Source organism: Neoarius graeffei, chromosome 5 (assembly GCF_027579695.1).
Source record: "Neoarius graeffei isolate fNeoGra1 chromosome 5, fNeoGra1.pri, whole genome shotgun sequence".
Lineage (NCBI taxonomy): Eukaryota > Metazoa > Chordata > Actinopteri > Siluriformes > Ariidae > Neoarius > Neoarius graeffei.
Genome location: NC_083573.1, coordinates 6,933,126 through 6,949,070, shown reverse-complemented (window position 1 = coordinate 6,949,070; position 15,945 = coordinate 6,933,126). Strand labels below are relative to the sequence as shown.

Below are 15,945 nucleotides of genomic sequence, written 5' to 3'. Positions count from 1 at the left end.
ATTAATTAAGAAAAGAAAGAAAATTATAAGTTGCCATCAAAATAATTGTCCTTTCGGCTTTGCGGTTGTTCAGTCCTTCAAGAGAGTTCATATATGATTTGACCTCATTTTTAAACGCAGCAAATGAGGGTTTCCTTCCCCCCCCCCCCATTTACATCTATGAATATGATATTTACCCAAAATAATAAAAAGATTCAATATAAAATTATATGGTTCACAAAATGTTTTTCTTTCAAAGAAAAACAAAACATCTTTTTTACTAAAGGATACACTACAAGACCATACCTCACAACACAGACGCTCAACCTCAACCCAAAAAAACCTTGAGAAAAAACATTCATAAAATAAATGACAAATAGATTCAGACATAGCACCACAGAAAACACATAAATCTGAAAGGTCTGTTTTAAATCTTTGCAATAGTGTGTTTGTGGGGTAAATTAAATGTAATATTTTAAAAGAAACTTCCTTGACTTTGTTATTAAGTATGTAATCACTTAAGCAAACCCAATTTTCTCCTCAACCCACTGTAAAGCGGTCACGGGTCTTCCTGACGTCATACGTAATTATTTACGTGATGACGTTTCAATGTGACGTACGGCTACTTCCGTTGTTTTTGGAATCCTTGAACATTAATATTTTTTTTATTATTATTTACACGGACCACATATTTTCAGGCAATTATTAATTCACGGTAGAATTAAATAAATAAATAAATGTTGGTGGAATAATTTCGAATTGAGTTTTCGACGCTCGCGAGCTGTTGAGGCCATTTTCGTGTTTTTCCTTGAGCTTCCGGTTTGCCTTCACCCCGAACTCCTCAGGGTCTGGAATTTGGAATCAGTCCGTAGATTCGGCTTGTGCTGAGTGTGATTTGTGTATTTTGTGTACTGCGGGTTTCGCTCACAGGATGAACATTCTGCCGAAGAAGAGTTGGCACGTCCGCAATAAGGACAACATCGCTCGCGTGCGTCGAGATGAAGCGCGCGCGGCTGAGGAGGAGAAGGAAACTCGGCGGCGCGCAGAGCGCGCGGAACAAGAGGTGATTACAGTCCATTACAACTTATTGATCACAGAGCACAGCCTGCAGGGGACTGCCTGCGCATGCGCCTGGGAGTGCTCCCGAGGGCCTCGACATAGTTAGTTTGGGGGTGGGGTGTGTATATATACAGCGGTGCTTGAAAGTTTGTGAACCCTTTAGAATTTTCTATATTTCTGCATAAATATGACCTAAAACATCATCAGATTTTCACACAAGTCCTAAAAGTAGATAAAGAGAACCCAGTTAAACAAATGAGACAAAAATATTGTCCTTGGCCATTTATTTATTGAGGAAAATGTGAGTGGCAAAAGTATGTGAACCTTTGCTTTCAGTATCTGCTAACTGCAACTAAACGTTTGCGGTAACTGTTGATCAGTCCTGCACACCGGCTTGGAGGGATTTTAGCCCGTTCCTCCGTACAGAACAGCTTCAACTCTGGGATGTTGGTGGGTTTCTTCACATGAACTGCTCGCTTCAGATCCTTCCACAACATTTCCATTGGATTAAGGTCAGGACTTTGACTTGGCCATTCCAAAACATTCATTTTTTCTTTGGTAGAGCGACGTGTGTGCTTAAGGTCGTTGTCTTGCTGCATGACCTACCTTCTTTTGAGATTCAGTTCATGGACAGATGTCCTGACATATATTTTCCTTTCGAATTCGCTGGTATAATTCAGAATTCATTGTTCCGTCAACGATGGCAAGCCGTCCTGGCCCAGATGCAGCAAAACAGGCCCAAACCGTGATACTACCACCACCATGTTTCACAGATGGGATAAGGTTCTTATGCTGGAATGCAGTGTTTTTCCTTTCTCCAAACATAACGCTTCTCATTTAAACCAGAAAGTTATATTTTGGTCTCATCCGTCCACAAAACATTTTTCCGATAGCCGTCTGGCTTGTCCACGTGATCTTTAGCAAACTGCAGACAAGCAGCGATGTTCTTTTTGGAGAGCAGTGGCTTTCTCCTTGCAACCCTGCTACGCACACCATTGTTGTTCAGTGTTCTCCTGATGGTGGACTCATGAACATTAACATTAGCCAATGTGAGAGAGGCCTTCAGTTGCTTAGAAGTTACCCTGGGGTCCTTTGTGACCTCGATAACTATTACACGCCTTGCTCTTGGAGTGATCTTTGTTGGTCGACCACTCCTGAGGAGAGTAACAATGGTCCTGAATTTCCTCCATTTGTACACAATCTGTCTGACTGTGGATTGGTGGAGTCCAAACTCTTTAGAGATGGTTTTGTAACCTTTTTGTAACCATCAACAACGCTTTTTCTGAGGGCCTCAGAAATCTCCTTTGGTCGTTTCATGATACACTTCCACAAACATGTATAGTGAAGATCAGACTTTGATAGATCCCTGTTCTTTAAATAAAACAGGGTGCCCACTCACACCTGATTGTCATCCCATAATCCTAGAGGTTCACATACTTTTGCCACTCACAGATATGTAATATTGGATCATTTTCCTCAATAAATAAATGACCAAGTATAATATTTTTGTCTCATTTGTTTAACTGGGTTCTCTTTATCTACTTTTAGGACTTGTGTGAAAATCTGATGATGTCTTAGGTCATATTTATGCAGAAATATAGAAAATTCTAAAGGGTTCACAAACTTTCAAGCACCACTGTATATGAGAGAGAGAGATTTCTGTAGTATACACACTATACACTGTAGAACAGGGATTCTCAACCTTTTCTACTTTAAGGCCCACCTATTCATTCTTGGGGTCCCCAATTTTTTTGGCTCATCTATTAGAATCTAATAATCTGTTGTCAAGTCAAGTTTGTTTGTTTAGTGCTTTTAACAACAGTCATTGTCCCAAAGCAGCTTTACAGAATCTAAATGACCCAAGACATGAGCCAATTTTATCCCGAATCTATCCCCAATGATCAAGCCTGTGGCAGCGGTGGCAAGGGAAAAACTCCCCCAAACAACAAGAGGAAGAAACCTCGAGAGGAACCAGACTCAAAAGGGAACCCATCCTCACCTGGACGACAACATGACTATAACATTAACAGTTTTAGCATGAAGTCAGTTTCGTTGATGTTATAAACTCTTCATTCATGGACACTTGAGTGCAAAACTGTTCATAACAACTGCAGTCCTAAAGATAGCAAGTCAACTGTAGTTCTCAGGCATAAAAGCATGACTAAGTGTTCAGAGCGTCTTCCAAGTCTGACTTCCAACTGTCCATATGGAGCCGTCCTCGACAGGAGCGATGTGATGAGACTCCAACCAGACGTAGGGCATCAGGATGGATCAGGCAGGTCTGAGGAGCAGAAGAGGTTCAGCATCTCGATCTCAGGATTGACATGTAACTCAGAGGGACAGATTGGGGGGGAGAGAGAACACAAGTTGTTGGGTATGCCCAATGTCACCTGAATAAGTATACATTTTGCGCTGAGTACAAGCAGGGACTCCGGCAAAACTAACTATGACAGCATAACTAAAAGGAGAGAGCCAGAAGGTAACACAGGCATGAGGGAGCCCTGGGACGTAAAGCAGCAGCCACTACGCCGTCAACAAACTCGAGTGGGGGACTGACAGCATCCATACATCCCAGTTTACCAAAACACACTATGCCCGAGGACCCTCCAGGTCTACTCCTTTACCTCATAAACACCATTAACAAAAGGCTTGACTAAACAGATATGTTTTCAGCCTAGACTTAAATGCTGAGACTGTGTCTGATTCCCGAACACTACTTGGAAGGCTGTTCCATAACTGTGGAATTGTAAAGTGTATTAATGGGATGCGACATCACTCTCTGTTACAGATGGGAGCCCAGGAATTAAGTAAGTGCAATAAAAACTGGACTGCATTTCTGCAGAGAAAATGCAAGGTGTGCTTGCTGACCTGTAGCAGAACAGAAGAAGAAAAGACGAGTGCAGGTCAGACCCGATTGCATAGGGGAGTTGGCCTGAAGTATCACATGAAGTTTGGTGCGTCTCCGACGGAGCGTGTCTGAGTAGGACGACTCCATTCGTGAGCCCTATTCATTCTCTATGGGAAAAGAACGACAGAATGGTTGTGTCGATCCAAAAGCTTGTATACTTGACCAGTGGAAATGTGGTGAAGTGTTCCTGAGCAAAACTCCATTCATTTGAACGGGGCCAAAAATCAATGGAAGCCGGTGGAGGGAAAAAAGGATGCGGGAAAACTAAGGAAAAGATGAGTGCAGGTCTCTGATGAGGGGATGGATATGTGCGGAGACTTGACCTGAGGCATCATGCGAAGTTTCTTGACGTTTGGTCGCTCTGTTCAAAAATTTGATGGAGAGTGAAAGCTTTTTTCTGAAACTCCGTTCATTTTCAATGGAGCCAAAAATGAATGGAAGTGAATGGATGAAAAGTGGGGCAAGAAAAGAAAAAACGAGTGCGGGTCAGAACCAAATGTGTCTGGGGAGTTGGCCTGAGGTATGGCATGAGGTTTGGTGTGTCTGCGATGAAGCGTGTCCGAGCAGGACGATTCAATTCTTGAGCCCTACTCATTCTCTATGGGGAAAAAAAAATGAGAGAACAGGTGCGTCAATCCAAAAGCTGGATACAAGCACGCTAGACCGCTTCATGACGGACGTTTCCGAGTTGGAATGGTGTTGGTATCTCAAAAGAGGAGGAGTAGCAGCTCCAAAAAACATAGGAGTAGCAGCAGCTCCATGTAGGAGGAGTAGCAGCTCCAAAAAACGGGTGTACAGGAATAAATAAATAAAGTAAACTTAAGCACACGAACAAGCCGTTTTTAATTGGAGGTATTGTATTTAAAAACGCAAGATTTGACGGCGGTAGACTGATCTAAATGCAGGAGGTGTGTTTATTAGCGGGTGTGATATTTGCAAAAGCAAAGCAGAATCATCAAGCAGAATATTTAACAGTCTTATAAACATGGCTAGAAACAAACATGACAGTGATAATACTTCACAAAGCCTCTGTGAAAACAGCGTCCGTATCTCAAGTGCGCAAAGGCGTGATAGTCAATTGTTCACCTGCTATGTGACCACAACTTTTAGCTCACATGTATATCACCACCAAAATGCCTCATTTTCATCGATAGTCCATCACAAAGCATCACGAGGTGTAGTGTGACCGTAGCGTCATGAGGTGGATGTGACGTCGGCTGCAACCCAGAAATTGTACCTTATTACAAGTAAAAATTAGCTTCAACTTGGGGAATTTGCTGCCCACGAGATGGTGCTTCGCGGCCCAGTGGTTGAGAAACACTGGTCTAGACAGACACGTAGTCACATGGTGGGCAGGGATAGAATGCGGAATCGCGGACCCAAAACATCCGGGTTTTTCCGGTCATGTGCCGCGAGATCTCAGACAGGCTCCGTTGTTCAGGCCAAATTACAAATGGGTTAAGTACATGAATATACCGAGGTAGGGTTAGAGTTAAACGGTTTTTCTGGTCATGTGATGCAAGATGTCGGGATGTCTCGTTCAAAAGGGTGACTGGAAAAACAAGATCTAACTTGGGTCTGCTGTTCTGCAGTAGCTCTGGTGGGCAGGGGAGAGTTGCAGCCTGGAGATGTGGGTCTTCAGTCTGCGCTTGAAGGTGGTCGGGGAGTCAGCAGTTCTGACCTCAGTGGGCAGGGCATTCTGCCAACAGGGAACCAGTCTTGAGCAGGCTGGACAATGAGCGGGGAGGAGGATGGGCCAGGCGACCAGTAGTCGTGGAGTGTAGGGATCTAGCAGACTCTGGAGGTATGCTGGCTTTAACCCCTTGACAACGTGGTACGCTTGCACCGGTGTCTGAAATTTGATGTGAGCTATGACAGGCAGCCAGGGCAGGTCAGGAAGCAGAGGGGTGACCTTTTGGTTCTCTTTGTTAACATTTTTCTTGACAGCCGGGAGACGGTAATACCTTTTTTCCATTTCCTGATCTGAACGACCAAACAGCGCAAAAATGAACCATATTGAAGACAGATGAAGCCGTGCTTATATGAAAGACCGTGCCTGTTTGACCCCCAGGTGAAATTATCACGTGATGCATGACGACATGCGCAAGGGGTCTATTGTCCAGACGCTTCTCGTGTCCCTTTGTTGGAGTTGTAACTCGAGTTTGCTCCACACACTCAGCGCGCACAGCGCCCCCTGCTGCTCGCACACGAAAATACTCAGAGCACACAGCGCCCCCTGGTGCTCACACACGGGAACACACTCAGAGCACACCACGGCCCCTTTACGTTGGTCCATGTTTCCGGAAACAAGCTCTGCCTTATAGGCAGCGGTGTGCGACCTCAGAGCGTCACGGAAGGTTTTATTTCCCCATGGCTTCTGATTGGGAAACATCCTGATGGTGGTTTTGTGAGCTGTATCATCTGCTAGTTTCCCAATAAATCCCACAGCTGCTTCCGTAAACATGTCGATGTCATCAGAGCTGTGCTGGAACACGTCCCAGTCTGTGTCATCCAAGGCATCCTGATCGGTCCATCCAGCGAGTGACCCCCCTCGCAACCGGGACTTCCTGTTTCAGTCTTTCTTTGTAAACAAGAGTGAGGAACCATAGCAACCGCATCATGCTGATAAAACATGATTCAGGTTTAGGTCACTTTTTTTAATAGCATTTATTTCTTTGTTTGTTTGGTGATTTTATGATTATATATAGCACTAATAACTACAATTCTGATGTTATTTTTTTGTGTTAATTTTAATTCTGTCATATACTGACTTTAGTTTCTTTATATTGGGGAAAAAATTTCAAGAAATATTTCAAATCTAATTTCAGTACTTTTTCATTTTTATTACATATATAATATTTGACGTGATTTTCTATAGTTGTTTGAGGAGAAGATTTTTGTTTACTTTTATAAGTTGACTTTGGTATTATTGTATTTTTATATGGATATGAAAACGTTCATGTAATTCAGTTTATCTAAGCATAAACATGTTCATTATTTGTTGTTGTTCATGATTCTGATGCTGTGGGTTTTTTTTTTTTTCTCTTTTTCTCCTCTCCCTCTGTGTTTTCCCTGAAGGCTCGGACAGAGTATCTGCGGGGGAAAGCCCGTGCGGCGCTCGAGCACCCAACAGGATGGAGGAAAGAGGGAGAGACGTGCAGAGAGACTTGCGAGAGCGAGCATATCAACCTGTTTCCTCTGGAGGACTGGTCAAAGAAACAAGGCAATCCCGAGTACCTCCGTGAGAAGAAAGAGGAGAAGGTGTGTGTGAAGAACATAACACGTTACTCAACATGGCCATAACATTTCGTAAGCGATCAGTATGATGGCAGTGCTGTTTTGACCATAAGCAATAATGGCGTATAAATAATGGCACCTGCTGCACCCCTTTGCTGCTGTCGAGAGGTATAATGCATTCGGTGTGATCCAAACTTGTAAAATCTACTTCTCTAAGGTGGAAAGAATGAGCTCGAGTGATAAAATTGAGTAATTTAAGTGCTGGATGGTGCTGTGATTTTACCATTCAGAGCCATCACTGCGATATTTCCGTCCCAGCATCGAGCCCACTTCCTCTCAGTTGAATCTCTTGAATCGATGTGCATTAGATGAGTAATTGAGTCACGCTCACTAACTATTCTTCCATACAGCCGAAAAATCCATTAAAGTCGAATAAAAGGCTGAACTTCAATCAGAACAATGCTGAGATGAACGTCCCTGGCATTTCTGTCTCATTAAAAAAAAAAAAAAGGCCAGTTTGTTGAATAACCCATGAAATGACAGAATAGTCACTGTTTGGATCCGATTACACTGACAATCAGGATCTTTGCGCAGAATAACATGATAAATAAATAATCATAAGACTTTCATTGTTCTTTTAGGGGAAATTTAGTTTCACATCCAAGTCTCTCACACTGAGCTTTTCTGAAACACACACACCATGGTGAGGCTGATGGCCTGACCTCATCTTTTTCTTGATGATCAGGAGAAACAGGAGCGTGCTATGGGTCTGTTGGTGTCTCTTGGCCCCGCCCCTGGCACCGAAGCCACGCCTTGGTATCTGAAGTCGAGCGAGAGAGAGAAAGACAAGGGCAAAAGGACCTTCACTGAGGAGGAGAGAGAGAAGAAAGACCAGAAGTTAAAGGTACTGTGACTCCTCGTCATAATAATATAGAATAATGCGGACTGTGTGTGATTTATCAGTAGCGTGTCCGAGACGAATGCCGTGTAAGTGGGAAATGTGTTGTCTTGTGCCTGTGTAGGACAGGCTGGACCCGATGAATGACATCAACAAAGCTCTGGGAGTGACTGAAAGGAGAGAGAAAAAAAAGGAGAAGAAGAGAGAGAAACGGGAGAAGACGAGCGGAAAGAGGTGAGGAGATTCCTTTGGTGTTTCATTTCTGTTCAATATCAGGGTTTTCCTTAAAGACATGGGAGGGATAGATAGATAGATAGATAGATAGATAGATAGATAGATAGATAGATAGATAGATAGATAGATAGATAGATAGATAGATAGATAGATAGATAGAGCCACATAGTTGGATATACAGTTAGATGGATATTTGGATCAATATCCAGATGCATATTTAGACAAATGGATAGGAAGAAATAAATAGACAAAAGGAAAATAGATTGATGGAGATTAACGAAATAGATTGACGAAAATACAGTTGTGGTCAGAAGTTTACATGCACTCATCGTGGCCATGACTGTCATGGTAATTTTGGGCTGTTCATGATTTCCTTGAACTGTTCCTTTTCCAGGGTGGAATGATTGTACAGCGTACATCTTTAATGACTTCGAAAACAAGAACGGAGTGCACAAGTTCGAATTTATTTTGGATTTTATCTAATCCACGCAGGGTCAAAATGATACGTACTACAGGCTCAAATGTATACCAAAACCCCCACTAATATTTGGTTAAATGTCCCTTAGCAAGTAGCACCTTGACCAGATGTTTTTGGATATTTGACCGCTCTTCTTGACAGAATTGGTAGAGTTTATTTAAATTGTTTGGTTTCCTGGCACGGACCCAGTTTTCAAGAGTAGTCCACAAATTTTCAACAGGGTTGAGGTCGGGGCTTTGGGAAGGCCAGTCCAGAAGCTTAATGTTAGCTTGCTTTATCCATTCCAAAACCAATTTTGATGTGTGTTTGGGATCATTGTCCTGTCGGAACACCCGATTTTGTCCAAGTTTCAAGCGTCGAGCTGTTGATTTGAGGTGAAGTCGAAGAATTTGCAGGTAGTCCTCCTCCTCCTTCAGTATTCCATCCACTTTGTGCAATGCACCAGTACCACTGGCAGCAAAAAAGCCCCAGAGCATGATGCTATCACCACCATGCTTGACAGTTGGTACAGTGTTCTTGGATTTGAAAGCCTCACCTTTACAACCTTCAAACCTGCCTGTTGTCATTGTGGCCAAATAGCTCAATATTTCTTGTCTGACCATAAAACTTTTCTCCAGAAGGCTTGTCCAGGTGGGCAGCTCCAAATTTCAGTTGATCTTGAAGGTGTGGATTTTGGATTAGAGGCTTCTTTCTTGGTTGGCACCCTCTCAGTCCATGGCGATGTAAAACTTGCTTCACTGTGGACAGTGATGCTGGTGTTCTAGCAGTTTCTTGAGCCTTGGTTGTTCCTAACCAATTTCCTCTCATCGGAGAGTGACGGTTTGGGTCGTCTTCCAGATCTTGCCAAAGTGGTGACTCATCCGAATAACTTGTACTTGCATACAATTGTTTGAACTGATGATTGTGGAATCTGCAGTTGTTGAGAAATGGCTCCAAGAGATCTTCCCAACTTGTGTTCTCTACAGTTCTCCTTCTTCGTGAGTTCCTTGGACTTTCCCATGGTTCTGAGTATGGGTCAATCCAATGAGCGCTCTCAAACAAATCCTTTTTATGCTTTATGTAGTCAATCATGATCGTAAACGAGAAGTTAATCGGCCTTGGCCTTGTCAAGTAAAAAGAGGTGCTGAAGGTTCAACAACCACTTATTAACAGATTTGTGTGTGTGTGTTAGAGCAAATCCAAAATAAATTAGAACTTGTGCACTCAATTCTTGTTTTTCGAAGTCATTAAAGATGTACGCCGGACAATCATTCCACCCTGGAAAAAGAAGAGTTCAAGGAAATCATGAACAGCCCAAAATTACCATGACAGTCATGGTCACGATGAGCGTATGTAAACTTCTGACCACAACTGTAGATAATGGGAAAGACTGAGGGATAGATAAATCGACTGGTGGATAAAAGAAAACAGAAGAAAAGGTGAAACGAGCTCTGAGTAAAAATACCTCTTATCGGCTCTGCTGTTCAGATCGATGGAGCAACTGCGTGCAGAGCGACTACAGAGGGAGGCGGTGGAGAGGAAACGCGCTCAGGCCCTACTGGACCAGTGGCACGGAGTGGGCAAAGCCGCAGAGGAACAGAAAGAGACGGATGATAGAGAGAGACCGTACAACAGCGCATACTTTCCTGAACTCGCACGCAAGAGACGGAGAAGAGACAGAGACGTGCATGACTTCCTGCATTCAAACTCCTAGACGCGTTTGCATCATGTTTTGGAGCTCCGCCTCCACCTGAACACCTCACAGGCTTTATTCTCGAAAGCTCAGTATGACATCCTCAATGTGGCGAGGTCATCAAAAAAGTCACGCCCAAACAACTGTCCATGTCCCTGTATCTCATCATTGTACAGTCTGTGGGAAATAAAGATTATTGCTGATATTCTTTTCTTGAGCATTAGTAAAGTCATACGCAGTAATGCACAGTCGCGTCTGAAGTCATGGCATGAGCTGATCTTGCTTTGTGTCGTAAAAACATTAGGTTTGAATTACCAACCCTGAAGATAACCGCTGACTTGGACTCGACTGCTATAATATTTACTACTGTAAATGTTTTAAGTATGTTTTTCCAGCATAACATAGAATGGTCAAATAAAAAAAAAAAAAAAAGGCTTATGTTTCACTTTTCTATCCCTTACTGTTTGCACTATTTTTAAAACTGAATTTTATTTAATGGTTTGATGTTTCATTGTTGGACACATTACTCTAATTAGTTCTTTTTTTTTTTTTTTTTATAATGTCCAAAAAATAGTTAAAATATCCAATTCAACAAATCATTTCAAGTTTCAAAATGTTTGTTTTTTGTCCTGCCTTTTATCAAAATTCATGTTAAAAATTTCCCCAAAACAAGAGGTGATGAAAAGCCCTTTTACCAAGCAAACTCTCAATTCCTTTGCACGCTAGATTATTAATATTATTCCACATTTTTTTTTTTTGTCCATGTCGATGATGGTTGCAAAATTCCATGAAAAACATGCTACAAAAACAAACCCTTTTAATCTTTGCTTTATATTGTTTTGTATTCTATGGACACTCATGATTTGCTGGGAAATGCGCCACTCGTATTTTGCATCCAAGTTCCATCCGGGACACAGACAACCAAAGCCGTGACAAAAATCTCAATATCTCACTTGTGAGGAAATTGATGACTTGTTTTGATAAATTCGTGTACTTTGTTTGTGAATGTGCCGATATAATAAAAAGAAAATCACATGTTGGCTTGAGGATATGAAGTTTATCTTCTCATGTTGAAAAACTTGTATTTTAAGTAGGCCTAGACATTAAGCATTTACCACTGGTGGCCCATTGGGCCAGTGGAATTGAAAAGTTACTGGCCCAAATGGAAAATGTGGTGGCCCGAATGTGCGCTGTACCCAAACCACAGCTGTCGCAGGCAGCCGCTGCAAGCACCACAGGTGCTTGCACAAAGAGGGGGGTCCGGGGGCCCTCCCCCGGAAAATTTTTTGATTTTTCAATTCATATTTGTGCATTCTGGTGCATTTTAAGGTGAAATTAACGAAAATAAGATTATTCATATTTTGCTAACATTATTATATCTTTTTGTTCACATTGATATTTTATTGTTTGCATTTCTTGTTCTATCAATTTCTTAGTTACATTTAAAAATTTCCTTTGTTCTTGTTCTCTGTTCGTTTAACACATGCTGTTGATTACTGTTTTACATTAACAATTGTTTGTATAAGTTTTAGAATAAGCTAAGTTTTGCCTCACCATGCAACTAACTTGTTTATAGAATAAGCTTTGCCTGTAACCCACCCTGTGTGATGTAGACATATTTTCCTTTTTTGTCATGGTTTCAGCTTTGGCTCATATATTCTCAACATTGTAGATCAGTGGCGGCTGGTAGTCTTTCAAACAGGGGAGGCTGGTCGGTTACGATATTTCCAGATTTTAAAAAAGAAAAAACACATCAATTTTGCCCATACTCTTGCCTCTGATCTGGCTGATTGTTGGCAGGGTCATAAACTGTGAAATAACAGGTTCTTTTGGCCCATTAGCCTACTGTCCAATATACATGATGGTGGTGTTGGGGGGGGGGGGGGGGGGTATATTTTAACATTTTATATTTTAAAATTGTGGCATGTTGTTTAAAAATTGACCTCGGCTGTGTTTTTGTTTAAAAATGTTTTCAAAATTGTAGCGGTGTTTAATTCATATCCAGAAAAACATATATTCCAATATAATATACTCAGCATAAACATTTTAAATAGATTCTATATTTTTGGTCCATCCATGACATATTACTAAAGTAGCCTATTTACTGTTGTTGATGTGGGTCACTTGCTGTTAGCCAATTCACTTTCTCGTACCAGGAGAGCTGAAAGGAACGAGTATTATTCCCTACCTTTTTCACCAAGTCAATTTGAGGCGTTGGTCTACCCTGCTCTTTAATTTTTATTTTTTCCTCGAAAGGAAGACTGGCAAATGGCTTCGCCAAAATTAAATCAGCAATGCTTGGCATCCGTGAGCAGCTTTCTTGCTAGCTGACTAGCCCCCTCAAGTTCAAGTTCAGTAATAAACAAATAAACACAATTTCTGGAACTAAGATAGCAAACTTGACAACACTATATTTACACTTTATTTACAATGAAAATATATACAAACTAAAAAAGCTGGTAGAAACCGTATGTAATGAATGAAATCGAAATGTAAGCTGATCTCTTACAATACACCACAGCACTTGCGAATCTGCATGGGACTGAACTGATGTTGCCAGATACTGCTGACATTATCCATCCCCAAATATGTTCAAAACCCGCCAAAATGCACTTAATTCGGCAGGAAACCGCCCAATCTGGCAACACTGTACCGCTGCCTGTCTATAGTTGAAACGAGCTGTCAATCAACGAAAATATCCGGCCGCTTTCACCAATCACCAGTCTCCTCACGGAAACCGCCATGTCCCTCCCATGTGAGGCTCGGAGTGCGTGGGTGGGTGTTTTCGCAGTATTTGTCCAATAACTGTCTTGCATTTTGAGATTGAAAAGCGCAGAGCTCCCAAATGCCGTTGAAGTCCACTGAGGCTGGGAGTCCGTGAGACTCCGTGGGCGGGCATTTTCGCAGTATTTGTCCAATAATCGTCTTGCATTTTGAGATTGACAAGCACATAGCTCCCAATCCACTGAGGCTGGGCTGCATCACGCTGTCACAAGGGGGAAAAACTCATGCACACATTAGGTGAACTGGAGAAAGTTATAATGGAATGATTTCGCACTGTAGTTGGGTTGAGCACATATATTTCTATGATTCTGGATCTGAAATAGCAATGTTGTAAGGTCGGCTATAACATAAGCCTAGCGCAATTCATCCTACACGATGTTCGTCATTTTTAGAGGAGGCTGAGCCTCCCTCGTTGTCTTAGAGCAATCGCCCGTGTTGTAGATTGAATTCTCACCACTGTAGATATTCTAATAGAAATAGAGGTACAATGAACTTTTTAAATACACCTTTATATAATAGCCACAAGACACACACAGGCCAGTCCCAAGTCTGGATGAAAGGGGAGGGTGGCATACTAACCCTTATCATGCTGGATTTAAATGGGCATTTTTATTGCCCATGAAGAAGTTTTATCTCATCTCATCTCATTATCTCTAGCCACTTTATCCTTCTACAGGGTCGCAGGCAAGCTGGAGCCTATCCCAGCTGACTACGGGCGAAGGGCGGGGTACACCCTGGACAAGTCGCCAGGTCATCACAGGGCTGACACATAGACACAGACAACCATTCACACTCACATTCACACCTACGGTCAATTTAGAGTCACCAGTTAACCTAACCTGCATGTCTTTGGACTGTGGGGGAAACCGGAGCACCCGGAGGAAACCCACGCGGACACGGGGAGAACATGCAAACTCCACACAGAAGGGCCCTTGCCGGCCCCGGGGCTCGAACCCAGGACCTTCTTGCTGTGAGGCGACAGCGCTAACCACTACACCACCGTGCCGCCCAAGAAGTTTTATTTCTTAATTAATAAAATATCATGAGAATCACTGAAAAACCATACATTTCCTGAAAGGGTGGACTTTGGGGAATAATCTAGTGAGATTTTTGCAAAGCCTTACCTGCTCGGGGGTGATTTATAGCCCTAATTACCTGTTAATTAGCTAATTAACAGATATGCTCAGGTGAGCCAAAAAGGGGTGAAATGTTGTACTTTTTAATAAGACAAGATATAAACACCAAATTTTCAGGATATGTCCTTGGGGGAACTAGTAGTAAATTTTTGCAAATTCAGCTCATTTGCATAAACCGTTGCCATGGCAACAGCAGATACCCTAGCAACTGGGGGTATACTGGGTTTAGCATGGTCTAGTTGTACCAGAGAGGGTCAGAATAGTTATTATTTTTGTTGTAATGAACTAATGTAGACCTTGTTTGGCTATTTTGATAGATTTCATCATCTTTGGATATTTGAATAATATAATATATGGGATCAGATCTAATTTACCACATTATTTTATCTGTTCTTCTATTTCAGTCATAGCAACCAACATTTATACTTCATTCTTTAATCACTAAAAGTTGATCCACGTGTAGCCATATTTCTTGGTAGTGTATCCTGAAATTTTGATATTAATATACAAAGTCTGAACGATTTTACACCATCTGAAGCTAAAGCGCGTGTGCTGAAATGCTGTTCTACTTCCTTGTCTTCAGACCACCAGATGGCGTATTTTACTGTGTGAATCCCCTTGCGCTAGCCACATCTATGCCGAGAACTTGTATCAAAGTTGTCACCTCGTGACCGATGACGTGGCCCAAGTGAATAAATAGCTGTGCCCACATCACTCGTTGCCTTTCGCTTTCTTGCTTTGCAGAGAACAGATTTGTCTTGTACTGTGGTAGCGAAACAGTTAATCTAGGAGTATATCTCCAACAACTGGCTTCTACAACAAATTCAATTACATTCAACCTACAACTTTTGCAGTCAAGAAACCCACGATAGCGGAGTACACGGTAAGTTATTTAAGTGCTGCAGACCCACTACACCGGTCTAGCACAGAAGTGAGGTGAACTAGCATTCGGTGCGACAGCGTGAGCCCCGAATCCCGGTAGCGTTACACCATGAATACACCTCATTATTGTGCGTGCTAGCACCCAGTCCCCGGTGCAGCACAAGCATTTCATTTATACATATTGTCCTGTAAGCACGATCGATCAGGTGAGTATTAGCTCCACTTCATTAGGCATTGTTGGATTGCTGGCTAGCGCCCATACCCCGGTGCAGCCTAGCGAAACATACGATCCTAAAGAACGGTCTCATAACCTCGCTCACACCCCAGCACAGGTTATAACCGTATACAAAGTGGAAAGTTGCCCAGTCCCTGGCACTTTTATACCCCATCTCACTTGTGTTCTATGTACAAGAACTCATTGTGGAATCTATCCAAGCAGCCTACCGATTTGGTTCCCTCTGTGTTCATTTCCCTACACAGTGAATTTTCTTTGTCAATATGGCATTAGCCTGGTGCTCCATGTGTGGCATACCAATGGATGTGAATGACCCCCATGACGGCTGTCCTTCCTGTCTAGGGATTGAACACCTCAAAGAGGCTTTATCAGATCCTTCATGTATACATTGCAGCTTGCTCTCTGTGCAACAGCGACAGGCACGCTTGGCTGGTCTTGAGGGT

The 15,945-nt window shown here is 42.4% G+C and overlaps 1 protein-coding gene across 2 annotated transcripts; it reads left to right on the top strand.

Annotated features, from left to right (window-relative positions):
* The first annotated feature begins 721 nt into the window (after positions 1 to 721).
* leng1 (leukocyte receptor cluster (LRC) member 1) lies at positions 722 to 11,474 on the top strand. 2 transcript variants are annotated; one of them, XM_060921079.1, is made up of 5 exons: positions 722 to 1,042; positions 7,025 to 7,207; positions 7,929 to 8,087; positions 8,206 to 8,315; positions 10,261 to 11,474. In XM_060921079.1, exons 1-5 carry the CDS (start codon positions 911 to 913, stop codon positions 10,484 to 10,486), a joined length of 810 nt encoding a protein of 269 aa, XP_060777062.1. In that variant the 5' UTR covers positions 722 to 910; the 3' UTR covers positions 10,487 to 11,474. The 2 variants fall into 2 exon arrangements, with proteins under 2 accessions (XP_060777062.1, XP_060777063.1); XM_060921080.1 differs by lacking the exon at positions 722 to 1,042 and adding an exon at positions 3,947 to 6,587.
* Positions 11,475 to 15,945: the final 4,471 nt, after the last annotated feature.